Consider the following 14217-nt stretch of genomic DNA (forward strand, 5'->3'; position numbering starts at 1 on the left):
TAAAAGCACAGTACGTTTTTGCACTCTTTGAAAAGTGTGAACAGCAGTAATGTGTTGCCTTTTATTTTTTCTTCCCAATTTGGCTTACGTTCTTCAACCACGCAGCAACAGCACAGCAAAAGACACAGGCACTGCTCTGCATGACCAGAAAAATCAACCTTCATTGTATGGTTGCTACTGTTTGCAAGACATTATTTCAAGGCACCATGTCCTAAACCCACATAAGGGATGGGAATCAAACTATTAACCCACAGATCAAACCTCAGGAAGGAGGACGAGTTCTTGCCATTAGATGGTCCAACCTGGAGAAGTAAATGAGATTCACAATGGATGATAAAGTAAGACTCAGTAAGAGAAAATGAGGGATGAATCACATTAAATGTACTAGAATACACAAAGCAGGATGCGTGATGCTGACCCATCAGCAGCGCACATTGCATGTCATTCCCACCACAAGCCGAGGCGTAGAAAGTCCTCAGTCAAGCAGGTCCTCAGAGCTCTTAATTTCAGGGGGGTTGCACGGCGCTGCACCAGGCACGGAGCACACCTGCTGCATGCATAACCCACCTCCACCAGTGGGAAATCTCAGAGTCAGGGATGAAACAAGAACATAGCTCAAGTAGAGTCAGACCTCGATCACCACGACAAGCAAAGCAGAGTCCGCACAGAACTGCACTGAAATGGTTCATCGTGTCAAGAGAAAAGCACAATAAAATACCCAGTCAGCTGTATTGCATCACAGTCCCAGGCAAACATGCCATGTTCAATCAGGGCAGAGGGAGTTAAGGGCAAGGAGGAAACAGAGGATAGTTCAAGGCTCAAACTGGGAAATAAGACCCAGTGGAAAGGCAGTGAGCACGTCCAGTCCTTCCACAATAGGAAGACCGTAGGGTGCAGAAGGGACTGTGTGCGTCAAATAGCAGGATACACTTTGTCAGCATTATCTAGTAGTCGAGTGCATTGGCAAGAGGCTGTGAAGTTGCTATTCCAGGCTTGATTTAATGTGTTATAGGAAAAGGGCTTAAAATAACTAGCAAATTTTGTCATGACAGAGAGGTCAGGAAATGGGTAAACCAGTAGGGCTCCTCTCTAACTTAATTAACACTTGGGTACTGCTTTAAAGATGTGGGAGGTAAATAGCCACAAACCCTACGGAAACACCACCAAAGCCCAGACATGCCCATACGGATGCTCATGCCAAGCCCACTGATACAGCAATGCCCAGCAGTTTTATCCATCGTCTGCACAGCACCAGACATGGAAACATGGCAGCAACCCAACCATCGCTCTCCTCTGGTCTTTGCCTCATGCTGCAAAGCTTTCAGCAGCTTTGGCAGGTGCTTTCTAATCTACGCCTAGCGTGGGCACCTCATATTGCTATAGGAATCGCAAGGTGTCTCCCTCAAGCCCCAGCTGCCACTCCACAGGGACATGGGTGGTCTTAGATCTTCCTATGAATGTCCCAGAAACTCAAAAGGGTCTCAGGCTGCACGTGGTGCCCCCACTCAGGCAGCTCAACCCTGCTTCGAGGTGAAAAGTATCCAGCTACAGCAACCAGACACAGCAGGTTAAGTGCAAGGCATGAGCATCTCCTCCTGTCCAGCCTGCTGAACTTTCAGCCAGGAAGATCTGATTTGCAAAAGCCAGTACCCAAAGCAGCAAGAGGGAAACATTAAGATACAAAGCATATTTCACATGTACAAAACCTAGAACATCAGATCCTTCTTTCTGCCAGCCGTTACATGTGTGGGACAACTACTAAGTCAGCATCCTGAAATTAATACTAGATATTCAAAAAACATCAAGTTTCTTGCAAAAAGTGGCAAGATGGAGTTTGATGACCAACAAGTGCACATCAGTCCAGCAGGAGAATTGCTGTAGCCACGCCAGAAACACTCCAGTATATAATGCACATTCTCAGAGCAGCTTGTGAAGGAGCTCCTACATGGTGAACAGCTGCTTGGCTCCCTCTTGGGGAAAACACTGAAACAGAGAAACCGGTGGCTTTGGGTACTCAAGCACCATTACCTTAAATGCTCCTGATTTTCAGGAATCTTCCCGGACTCTCTGAAAGAGATGCCATGCTGGCAAGTCCAAGCACGTGAAGCAGTTTTGGCTCCACATGAAGCAATGCAATTGGCTTTAGAGACCATTTTAACTACATGTTTGCTTCTATTTGAAACATTCTGCAAACAGGTCCTGGAAGGAGCACCCTGGACCGTTATCTTAGTTCAGCTTTATTTAGCTGAGTTCCCCCTATAGCTCCCTTGGCAGAAACGCCACCAGGTATGAGACACTTTCTCAGCCTATGGAGAGGGTCACCCCGGGAAGCATTATGGATGCAGATGCTAAAAACACAAGGTGGGAAGGCAGTTGATGCGTTTAAGGGGCAACAATTATTTCCCTTTTGTGCATCCATTTGCCCTCCCTCCTAAACACCCTGCCTTCTCAGGGGTCCAAATCTCCTCCTCTGTGTAAGCCACCACCCACACTGCTTTTCTTGCCCAGCCAGCAAGCCTTTCCCCTTCTAGGACACCACTGATGTCACTGCGAGAGGATGGGGGATTTAACTCTCAGCACCCCTCTCCACTCACAGCAAAGGGAGCTGTTACTAATATTTCATAGGAGCTGGCAGAGGTGGTGACATCTGTGCAATAGATCAGAGGGGGCAAGGAGGAGAGGAGTGGAAAGGCATGCTCACTTCAAGCACAGCAGAGGATTTAATCCTCAACTTAACAGCCAGGCGCCAGGGGCTGAAATCTTGGTGACCCTTTCATGCGTGCACACTTTATCCGCTCCCTGCCTTGTCCCCCCTGCATGCCACGGCACCTAAGTGACCTGCCATACCGTGCCACCAACACCGCGGCATTGCAGCAGGGGACCCAGCGTGACACCTCTGCCTTTGACGGTCCATTAGTATTCTCAGCAGAAAGCTGAAGAAGACTATCATCTAAAGCCATGTTTGCAAATAACTCTGAACTTACATTTATGGGAGGATCTGGACTCAGCACCTTTCCATTGCTGCCACTTCACCCAGCTGTGGCATCTGGAGGATCTGAATCAGGGCCCCTGGCTGTGGCCCTGGTGAACTGTCATAAGCAAAGACCTCACCCTAGGTCCTCCTCTGCAAAGCTGCAGTGTTTATAGCACTGTTTAAGAAGTTTTAATTAACAATCAGTGAGACAACTTTGAAATCATCTTTTTTTTCCAATTGAATTTCTCACTTAGGCATGGAAACTCAAGATTTTCCAGAAATAAATACAGATAGAGGACACATTTTTCCTTAGGCAAAGTAAATACATTTTAGTAAGCGCGTGATCTTAGATGCTTGAGCAATTTTTTTTTTCAAAATATAGTTTGATGCCACTTTGGTCCCGTCAGTGTTTCACGTCAGTACTGCAAGTATAGGCTAATTACCACCCGAGGTTACTGATCAAGAAGTCATAATTAATACCTCAATGTTTCACCACTTCTTGATTTTATTTCTATTTCTTCCCTTATGCAAAGTACTTAATAGCAAAGAAGGCTTTGCAAAGTAGGGTGATTAGAGGAGATTTATGTATAATTATAAAAAACATTTCCAAGTTCTATTTCCACATTCTGTAACATTCCCGAGGGGCATTTTTTGCAAGAAAAATCTCCATTTCTATTAACACTTCCTTCCCCTTTATCCTATGAATCCTGCATTTGCCTGTCTTTATTAACCTGACAGTTACCACCAGGGAATCCTCAGAACTGGTGAGCAGGGCAGGGAAAAGCAGCTGGGGCACAAGCTGGACCCTGGTGCGAATGGCTCCAACCAGAGAGGATAGCCAGGGCTCGGTCGGCAGGAAGATGGTCAGATGGCAGCAGTAGCACCACCACAGCTTAGCAGTCCTGACCTCCTCCAGCACAGAGCCAAGGCCAAGGAGAAACCCAACCAGGTGGTCTTCCTTGCCATTCCCTGGATGGGACAGAGGATGCCAGCCACGCTGTCCTGCTACTACTGTACGGAGCCAGGGTGGAGACATCCCGACACCAACACAGTACATGGTGGCAATGTCCCCATTGCTACTCCGCAGGAGCTACCCCTGCACTGTGGTGCACCCTCCCACAGGAGCATGGCTGTGCTGAGCTGCTGCTGCACTTCTCTCTGGTTCACCATGAGCAACGCACTCTGACCAAAACCAGTCGTGGCTGCAGGGTTTTCACAGCAGAGTACAGAAAACTCAGTGGAGGGCAGCAGACAACCACTTCTCCTCTCTGTGTAGACTTTGCACATTCGTCTGAGCTGCAGCACACCAGCTCTGCAAAAGGTTTCTTAAGGGAATGAGCAGTGTCCTGGTCACAGACCACTCCTGCAGCTGGTTAACAAAAGATAAGCAGTGCTGGGGAGAGGGAGGGGAAGGGAGATATGATTCACCTCTCCACGACTTCTTGTCCATTCCAGCAAAGAGTGTCATTCTGAACAGCAGAGCTGTGGTTGCAGATGTACTCTGGCAAGCTGCTGTAAAAACTGCTGTGGGACTTCAGCTTCGTAATGAGCTCCCTGGAAGAAAGGGGAGGAAATGGTGCTCAGTTAAAAGAGGACAAGATGGGGTTGGTGCATTTTAATCAGCTAGTCACACAAACACAAGAAAATAGCATGGTGCAAACAAATCATGAAGCATTGGTCTTATTTCTGACCTCGAGTAGCATTTCGCATAGTCCACTGATGTCATTCAGTCGAGGGCTGAATCCGTGTTTCGTAGGGCAAAACTGCCTGTGTTGGGGGGGGGGTACTGGAGCAGCAGAACCTCAGCACAACCGTGCAGCATGCCAAAGCCACGTATACTCTCTGCGCTCTCACAGCACCTAAGGAAAGGTGCTGCTGTCACAGGCTGTGCATACATAGGGTGCACCTGAGCAGTAAGTGCTTTGGCTGCCAGCAGTCTCCTCCGCTTTGCGTAAGGCAACGGAGGCCCTTCAGGAAAGGACAGCCTTGTCTCTTTGTCTGCCATTCAACATCCCTGTGAGGGCAGGTGGCATTTTTGGTAGCAGACCAGGGCAGACACTCTCAGAAGAGACCTGTACAGATGGGTAATGCTGGGTTTCACGCTGCACTGTTGAAAATACACGATTTCAGGGCATCCGCTGGGCTGGCTGTGGGGTCACAGTCTGCATTCAAAGGGGCAGGTAACACTCAGCTCTGCCCCGGGAAGTCAGGAGAAGCCACAGGAGCACCTCACAGAGAGATGCAAATCATGCTGCACCTCCACCCTGCACTCCCACTTCCCAGCACCAAGGACTGTTGACCCTGGGTGGTCCCCATCGGCAGCAGTCCAGAGGTGCCAGGACACAGGCTAAGCCCGGGAAGAGCCACCAGAAAGGGGACAAGGGCTGCGGGAATGGGATGCACCCATCCCCTCAGAGGAACTCAGCAGCTGTCACTAGGAAACACTGGCAGATTTAATTAGGTAAATGGCACAGAAGGTATGATAATACAAATAGTAGGGACTGGAAGAAGGAAGACTTGGCCTCACAGTCTCCTGGCTTGGGTTCAGCGCGCCTCCCCCTCTGGCAAGCAGCTGTTTCTTGGCCTCCTTCCTCCCTGGGCGGGATGACGAGGGATCAGCACATCAAGCTGGCAGCGCTGTCAGGGCCATCCCCTTGGTGGGTCCTCCATGCCCTGCCAGCTGTGGGGAGCTGCTCAGCAGCGCCAGGCTGTCAGACAGAGTAAGCTTAGGCAGGCTGGGGTGCAGAGAGGGTCGCCCAGCTCCCTCTATCCCTCTTTGCTTCGGGATTTCGTGGGGTTCCCCCGCCAGACGAAGCCCCCGGCTGCCAGCTGGGGGCAGGCGAAACAAGACGCTCCGGCGCCAGCCGAGGCAGCCTGCGCTGCTCTGCTCTGCTCTGCCGTGTTGCTAACGAGGAGCCTGTTTCTGCGCTGATCGGACTGACACAGCCCGCCCAGGCAGAGCCGGCAGCCGACGGAGGCCGAGGGCCACCCCAGTCCTCCCTCGGGTCACCGCAATGCAGCCTGGCAGAGGGTATCGCAAGCACCAACAAGTCCGTCACTGTCCATGCCAAGGAACAAAGGTTTGCCTGAGAAGTCAAAGCCCCTTCAAAGGGTGGGAGTTCAGCCCACAACCCCCCTGCACAAATTGGAGAGGTGCCTCAGACATTCACCTCCTACAGCCACCTCCTGCAGTGGGCTTAAGATGGGGCAGGAGGTCCAACCAACACCATCTTGAAAGCCAAAATGAGGCAAGACCTGGGTCTTCAGTTACACCAAACCCTGAGCAGGACAAGCCTTACACTGCCCATCGCACTCAGCTCCTTACATCCTAGGCACTGCCTTGCTCCACGTCCCGCACACTCCGGCAGCGCCGGGGAGAACAGATGGAAGAAAACTTTCCTGGGGAGCAGAGATCCCAACCAGGCAGGGAGGGGAAAGAAAGGGAGAAACTCCTCCGTATCTGCAGGTATGAGCTCATATGATTCATCGCAGCAGATTTCATTAGACTTCACAGTCCTCAAAGGACATCTCCAGCAGAGCCTGGGCTGTGTAACCCTCCAACATGTTGAGACAACAGAGGAATGCAAGCCCTGGTGCAATATCTCATGGGAACCATATCAAGAATGTGGCCCTGTTACTCTTTAAAGAGATCCATCCAACGTAGTCTATCCCCACTTGCCAAGCTTGCCTGCTTCTCTTTCACAGGGATTTTTCTTGTATTCAAGACAGTGGACAGATGCTTCTCCCTGACACACCAGTGTGAGGCCACTGAATTACAGCCTCTACTTACAGAGGGAAGCACAGGGTGCAGTGCCAGCAACAGAGGCACCCGCTTCACTTTGGAAATATTCAGTAAAAGGCTATTAACATTCCTGAACTATCATAATAGCCTGCACAAAAAGGAGTTAAATGAGTCCCCCTTACCTACACACAGTGTTACATGCAACACTTAAGGCCAGAGTAACCATTTCTACCTATAACTACACCTGTGAGTATTTCTGGCACTATAGCAGAAACTAGACAAGGCATTTGGTTTATGAACCTGGGTGCCTGGTGCATTGCAAAAAAGCAAAACAAAGATGAAAAGCAGGAGGTAGTTTTACGGGGTAAAAAAAAAAAAAAAAAAAAAAAAAAAAAGACGCACTAGGTGAGAAAACAGATGTAGATACCTTGCTGCACTTCATAGCCAGCCATAGAGCAGCTCCGATAGTCAAGAGTCAAAACCAGCTGCACTTTTATGGATAAGGGAAATAAGGAGCTTCCACACGGCCAACCCATACGGCAACAGCACCTGCAGCCCATTCCATGGGCACCAGGCTCAGCCTGAGCACTCTCACCTCCTCCTGCTCGACAAAGTTTCTTCTTGTTCGATGAGAGTCGCTTTCAGGACTTTCTTGTCAATGAAAAGGTCTTCAGGGTAACTAGCTGATCGATACTGCCTCTGCTGAGTGTGGCCACATAACCGGCTGATCTAGAAAACACAAACACAGCAGCATGAGGAAGTGTTGGGACCAGAAACACTGCAGGAAAGTAGCTCAGATGCACACTAGCACCTGCACATGAGCTGGTCTGTCATCCCATCACCCCCATCTCTCGCATTGCTCATGCAAGTATCTGAAAGCAAACTGCTGCCCTAAGGATGCAGCCTCACTCCTTTATGAATACCTGCCCTGTGGGAGGGAAGGCAGGAAACTTCAGGCAAGATTTTTGGGCATCAAAGTGCCCCTGTGGCCACCAAAACCCCTGAGCTGCAGGTGTGACTGGCATGTCTCCCTGTGCCGGGTTAAACTCACACTGGCAGGACGGGGCTCGAGAAGTTCCCCGCTCCTTCCTTGCTGAAAGCCGTGGCATCTCAAAAACTCTGTGTTCCACGGCTCTAGTCAGACGTTTAGGAAACACCTCCCCTCTGGAGGTAAATTCTAAGACCCTGGTTCTGCATCTCGAGGCAGCGCAGCAGCCACATGGGCTGCACTGCAGGTGCCCAGGGATGAGCATCATACACATCATTACTAATTAAAAAAATCAGGGCCTAAAATACAGCAAGCATTGTAGCTGTACCATTACCATGGGAGATCTTGATTAACAGGGCTCTGTTAATGACACAAATCAGCTCATTAGCATACAGATGATTCGGTAACCAGCTGCAACATCGAAAGAAGGAATCCAAAACACCTCATTAAAGCTCTCCCTCGCAGCCACTGTCCCGAGACTCAGCCAACAGCGCTGTGGCCACTGCTGCAGTCCCTGCTGTAGATGGATTTGCAGCCATTTCCTTCTCTAGGAGACCACTGAGGCACAACTCCCTGAGGTATCGCAGCTGCTGGGACACTCAACTTTTGAACCACCCTGTGCTATTCTGCTGGACTCATCCATGCTGGGTCGTGAAGGGAGCTCAGCCAATTGCCAATACCATGAAGGCACTGCAGTTAACACCAACCCCTCTTTCCTTGAGCCTCATCCCACCACCTGCATCCAGGCTTGGAACCAACCACATACTCATAAAATACCCGTTCCATGCTGCACCTCATTTATCTTCATAACACATCAAACCAAGGCAGCCAGTTAAACTCCCAGTTAGCCGCACACTGGAGGCTAAAAGCACACCCACTGCCCAAAGCTACAAGCATCTGATGTGTAAAGATAAGAGATTAATTCTGTTCTATTACATCCTGCATTTGGGTGGGCAAATAAATTAGTAATGTCACCTCTTTCATTATCAAGAGCAGTACAGTTTGTTTGCTCAGGCTGCCATACAATGAAGAGTAAGAGAGAAACCTCCTGGGATCCCGGCTCTGACATTTCTGGTTCACAGTGCAGTGGAAGAGATGCTGCCACGGGTCCCTTCTGCACCTGTGGTTCCCGCTGCCAGGAGAGCAGTTTCTCCAGCATCTTAGCTGATTTTTTTCTTCCCTGCCCTCCCGTGGCTGTGTTTCCTCTCTGCCTTGCCAAACCCAAGTCTTGCAGAACAATGTATCAGCCCTACGGCCCTCCCTAAATCATGTGGCAGGCTTAAAAAAATGGAGGAAGGGAGTAAGAAAAACAAACACTACATTTGGGGCTGTTCTCTTTGCCTTTTGGGTTTTCCTTTAGCACTCATCCCTCTCATAAAACGCACAGGTAGTCCCCTGATACAAGCAGCCAGGGCTAGGAGGAAATCACAGGGCAGCAGGACACCCAAACAAGGGCATTTGGGACACCCAGGACTCCACCACTGCAGAATGAGTCTGCATGTCCCATGTTCTTTCTATGCTGGCTGGCACCACCATCCCTGCAATGGGCAGATCAGCAGGAGAGCATGAGGATGCACAGGGGTCTGCAGACCTCCTCCCCACAAGGTGCCCTCCAAACCTGCAGAGAGGTCGGAGATGAGACCTGCCGTGAAACCACCCTGGGGAAACACAAGGTACACAAAAGCTACAGGACAGCGGGCACAGTACGAGCGGTGCCACAAAAGCAGCATCAGTGCACTCCCGTTCTGCATGGGCATGTAAAGTGGAGGAGAGAAGTGGGAAAAGGTCAGATATTTTAAGCTGCCGTTTGTGATGACTCCCTTTGATTCTCCCCAGCTCCGTGAAAAGCCCCCCCCTTCGCTTTACAAAGCCTGCCTTTCAGCTGGTGAAGCCTATTGAACCCCGAGAGAAGAGCAACTCCAGGATGAAGGCTTTTTTCCCTAAGGATGCTGAAACACACTGAATGGGAAGGAGGGCCAGAGCGACAGCACGAACAATGGCACCACCCAAGAGCATGCTTCAAACAACAAAGTGGCCAGGCGGACCGGGGCTGCCTCGTCTCCCACCCATCACTGAAGGTATTGCAGCCCCTCTGCTCCCAGCTCCTGCAAGGGAGCTGCGGCTCAGCCACATCCTCACAGCCACATGGTATCTGGGTACCACAGGCTCCTGCCAGGGATGAAACCACAAACAGGACTGTGTTAGCCTTGACATGGGATAGCAGATGAAATTTTCATAGATAGAGGTGGAAAGTTTGAGCAGTGCACCCAAGTTTTTACCTATTTATCTACTCAGGACCAATCAACCTTTTCAGGAAAAAAAACCCAATCCTGCGTCCCATCTTGTGAAGTCATGGTGAAATGATTGTCACATTCTAGTCAAATAAAAACCCATCTGAGATTTGAACTTTAAATAAAGTGAGAGAATGTAGAAGTAACAGATTGCCTGCTCATTTGCAGGGGCGGCATCGTGTGTGCTTTTGCAGGGAGGGAAGGATTTCATGAACCATCTGCCAAAGTCTTTTGGGCCACAAACAGTCCTAGGACAACAGCTCAGAAATCCTGTTTCAATCTTTCCCCCTTTTTGAGTCCTTGTTGCAAGCTCAGGAACACAAGAACCCAGTTTCCTAGTCTCCTCCTAACCACTGCTATTTTAAAGTAAGCTCCAAATTTTTAAAAGTGCAGAAATACGTCACTGCAGGGCAGTCAGAGAAGGAACAATACAAGCCTCACACCTTGGCGGGGGGGAAACTGTGATGCTTCAGCTCTCCAGGCATTACTTGCTTTGGCAGGAGCAGGAGAGCAAGGACAGCCAGATCCCCGGCAAGGTGGGATTCCTGCAAGAGTGAGAGCAAAAGGAAGGCAGCATATCTAATTGTGTGTGCTGAACTAGTATAGGGCAATAGCAGTAATACATGGTTACCTCCCACCACACAAATATAAATGTGAAATTTAAAGCAAATCGACAGAATGAACTGCTGGCTCTTCTCCTCAGACTCCACACACTATCAGTGGGATCGTAAATATACAGAAGTCCTTACGTAAAGTATATTCAGCGCAAGAGCCGTGCAGTCTCTTTATTTCATGTCACAGACACAGTCCCAGAACAGGCTGAAGTCTGAAGCATCAGGCCACAAAAAAATGAATAAGTAAATCAAATGGCAGCATGGTTTTTAGGCAAGAGGGGCTGGGGGTTTTGTTTGTTTTTAAGAGAATCTGCCAGTCCACTGAAAAACTGCTGCAAGGGGACACAAAGCAAGCAAAATCCTCCCGAAGCCCTGAACTTTTACAAGCCCCCAAAGCCACTGATACTGTAACAGCTGAAGCAAAATTTCCCTGCCCCAACTCATTAACAAACTAACTAATTACCTGATTTCATTAGCCTCCTCTATGCAACCGTGACCCAGGCCACGAGGGGAACACTTTGCCTGCTGCTAACCACTACCCACCACTCCATTTCTTTATTCCAGCCGCAGGGAGAGACTGTGCCCACCAATTGGGCAGAGCTCCTTGGGGACCTCCCGGCTCCCTGGGGCCCACTGGCTGCTGACAGTCCCCGTGCCGGATGGGGAAGCAGCTGGCTCGCGACACCCCTGGGAGCCACACGCCGCGTAATGGCTCCGCTTTAGAGGGAACATTGATCCGAGAGGAGCACAGGGACAAAGCTAATGGAGTAGCACTATCAGCCTGCTTTAACGCTTCCCCATTAATTTAAGGTAAGAGGTGCCAGAGGACTGCAGGGAACCTGCTTGCAGCTGCATGGAAATGATGCACCGTGAGCAGCCAGGGACCAGATCCGCCACCACAGCTGCTTCCAGCCAGGTGGACTGCAAAGGTGTAAAGTACAACACTGGTCCACATGGGTGCCTAAAAGCCAACAGAAACTGGGACCACTGGGCTAGGGTTAAATTATGTCGAAAAAAAAAGAAAAAAAAGAGTAGTGACCACAGTACCAGGTTCTGTACAAAGCATCACAGCCTCAGGGCAGCTGACGGAGGGCAAAACTCCCACAGGCACCCCCAGCCTGGCCACAGCAGGACAGCATTGTTCACAGCGCCGGGGCCACTAATCAAACCCACTCTGCTGCCCAGACATGAGGTAGGGCAGCTACATGGGGCAAAAACCTCTTACCTTGCACATCAGCAAGCCAATCCAGGGGGCGGAAATTGGAAAGCAGCACACGTGTGATCCTCAGCGCCAGTCTGAGCATCACTTTTAAGAGTAAGAGCGTTTTAAAAGGTAATTTTCTAAAAGATTTTTAAAAAAGCTAATCAACTTCCCCTTGGAAGAGAAAAGAGTGCATTAGACACTGTTGAATACCTCCTGCTGCCGCTTCTTATTCAGCCCATGAGCTCCACTCTGCACTGAAGGAGAGCTTGCTATATTTGACCTTTGCTTAAACTTTACAGGGAGTTTCCATTTGTCTTCTCTGTGAACTCTTCTGCTTATAGATTCATTCTCGACGAAGACACAGTATTTTTCTTCCCTCAAGGGGATGGCCTCATTTTGAAAGATTTTGTCCTGCAATATTCTCTGCTCTCTGGAGTTCATGTATGTCATTTTATTCCTATTCCCAAGTTTCCTTTGGGAGAAGCTGCGCATTAAACTTGAGAGCGATTAACTGTTATAATTGATTCAAACACAGCCTCTGAAAGAGTGATTTGCTATAGTATGCACAGAAGAGACAACCACAGACCTCAAGAAAACGTGCTGTCTTCAGAGGAACCAACTAGTGCCCACTAAACCCTGAGCATCGTTCAACAATGGAACCCAGTTTGACCACTAAGGCTGAAAGCATCAGTAATGCAGCTGCCTGCATTGGTGCTTCTTCCCCAGTTCTTTTTAACAACTTACTCTACTACACATCACGCCTATTATTAGCATTATAAAGAACACATTTGTGCCCCGTTTATCTTCAAAGTCACTATAAAAGTGAACCTGAAGTCTATTACTCAAGCGCTGCTATAGAAATCTGCTTAATTAAATTCTAAAGGGCTTAAACCAAAAATATACATTGCAATGATGTGGGATAGAACATAAACTTTTTAATAGTAGTAACCAAGAACATTTACCATTTCTACAGGTGTAATAAAAATGCTAATATATGTTAATGTTTAGTCTGTGGTTAATGTTTTGTCTTGTTAATTTCCCCAGGGCTTTTATTACTGATTTAAATCTGCCACACTACCCCAGTGATTGCATCGCCTTCCACAAAGTGCATGCCACACTCTCAAACGAATGCTGATTAACAGAAGCGAAGAAACACTTAGCTAGGACAAACACTCTTATTATATGCTTGTAATCATTATATACATTTTGTCAGGAAGATGGGAAAGAGACAATTCCCCGCTCCCTCACTCTTCTCACAGCGGAAAATATGATTATGGGCATAAAAATAAATTTACAAGCCTTTATTTTAGGAAGCACATCATTATTAACTAAGTAATGATTGTTCATCTGGTTCCAGGCACTCAAGCTGAAGCAACAAACTGAGTATAACACAGATGCCTTCTATGCACGTTTCACTGAAGTTCCTCATTAATGGAGTACTAAATGTTATTAATCAGCTCTATAGTATTATGACTTCCATTATTCAGACATCACCTTGCAAGGATTACATAAGAGACAACATCCTAACTCACTCGTGCAGAGCAGCAGGAATCACAGGAAGTGACCTACTCTCCATGCTGAGGAGAAGAGCGTTTAATAATGCATTACCTTTAAATAATGCAAAGCTATAATGTGTAAAATGCACACAAACACTAATGCTTAGAATAACAGAGCGCCTGTCACATCAGTGCCCGCGGTGACGCCCAACACATGCTGCAAACACATGCTACAAATGCTCAGGGACCCCTCCCTGCAGCTACCAGACCAGGTTATGCTGACGGCCATCACCACCTGGTTTGAAGACCAGGTTTTCAAACTCCTGCAGACCACAGAGGCATTAAGTAGGCACTTTTAGAAGTAAATACAACTTCATTGTTATATTCCATCCTTCATGTATCAACCCATCATCCACCATCACAAGACACTTTGCAGAGGCTCAGCATCACAGCAGGAACATAGGCCCCAGGGAGGACCAATGGGTGTCCTCTCCCTGCCCTCATTTCTTGTCTGCAAAGACAGCTCTGACCAACAACCAAGAGAAAAAAGAAAAAACCAAGAGGGCTCAAGACTTGATGGAAGAGGAGCCAACAGCACATCCGCCCTCACAGACCCCAGCTGCCTAAGGCACTCACTCGCCATGCCCCAGTGTGACCCAAGGGCTAACTGGTGCTGGTTCTTCAAAGCAAGGAGCATGATGTGTTCCTCATGCAACCATGTGTGTTGATGTGACAGAGGGGACACAAGAGCTGACAGGTCTGATGCATGGTGTGGTTGAGCCTGCGTAAGCGCCTGGGTGCAGCAGCTCAGAAGAGCAACAGGGAGTGCAAGGGACTTTTTAAGGATTTCAACCCTTGATGCCAACTGCTGAAGCTGGATGATGCTCATCTGCACTTCGCCCTGCTGC

At 48.7% G+C, this 14217-nt stretch overlaps 1 protein-coding gene across 1 annotated transcript in view; it reads right to left on the minus strand.

The window, feature by feature from the left end:
- GPC3 (glypican 3) overlaps window positions 1-14217 on the minus strand; it is a 153619-nt gene that overhangs the window by 52126 nt on the left and 87276 nt on the right. The window contains exons 4-5 of the mRNA XM_086470175.1: window positions 7312-7445; window positions 4403-4528 (exon numbers count right to left, since the gene is read on the minus strand). Coding sequence (XP_086326301.1) covers window positions 4403-4528; window positions 7312-7445 — 260 coding nt within the window. The remainder of the gene's footprint in view (window positions 1-4402; window positions 4529-7311; window positions 7446-14217) is intronic.

Source organism: Leptosomus discolor, chromosome 9 (genome assembly GCF_034619465.1).
Source record: "Leptosomus discolor isolate bLepDis1 chromosome 9, bLepDis1.hap2, whole genome shotgun sequence".
NCBI classification, from domain to species: domain Eukaryota; kingdom Metazoa; phylum Chordata; class Aves; order Leptosomiformes; family Leptosomidae; genus Leptosomus; species Leptosomus discolor.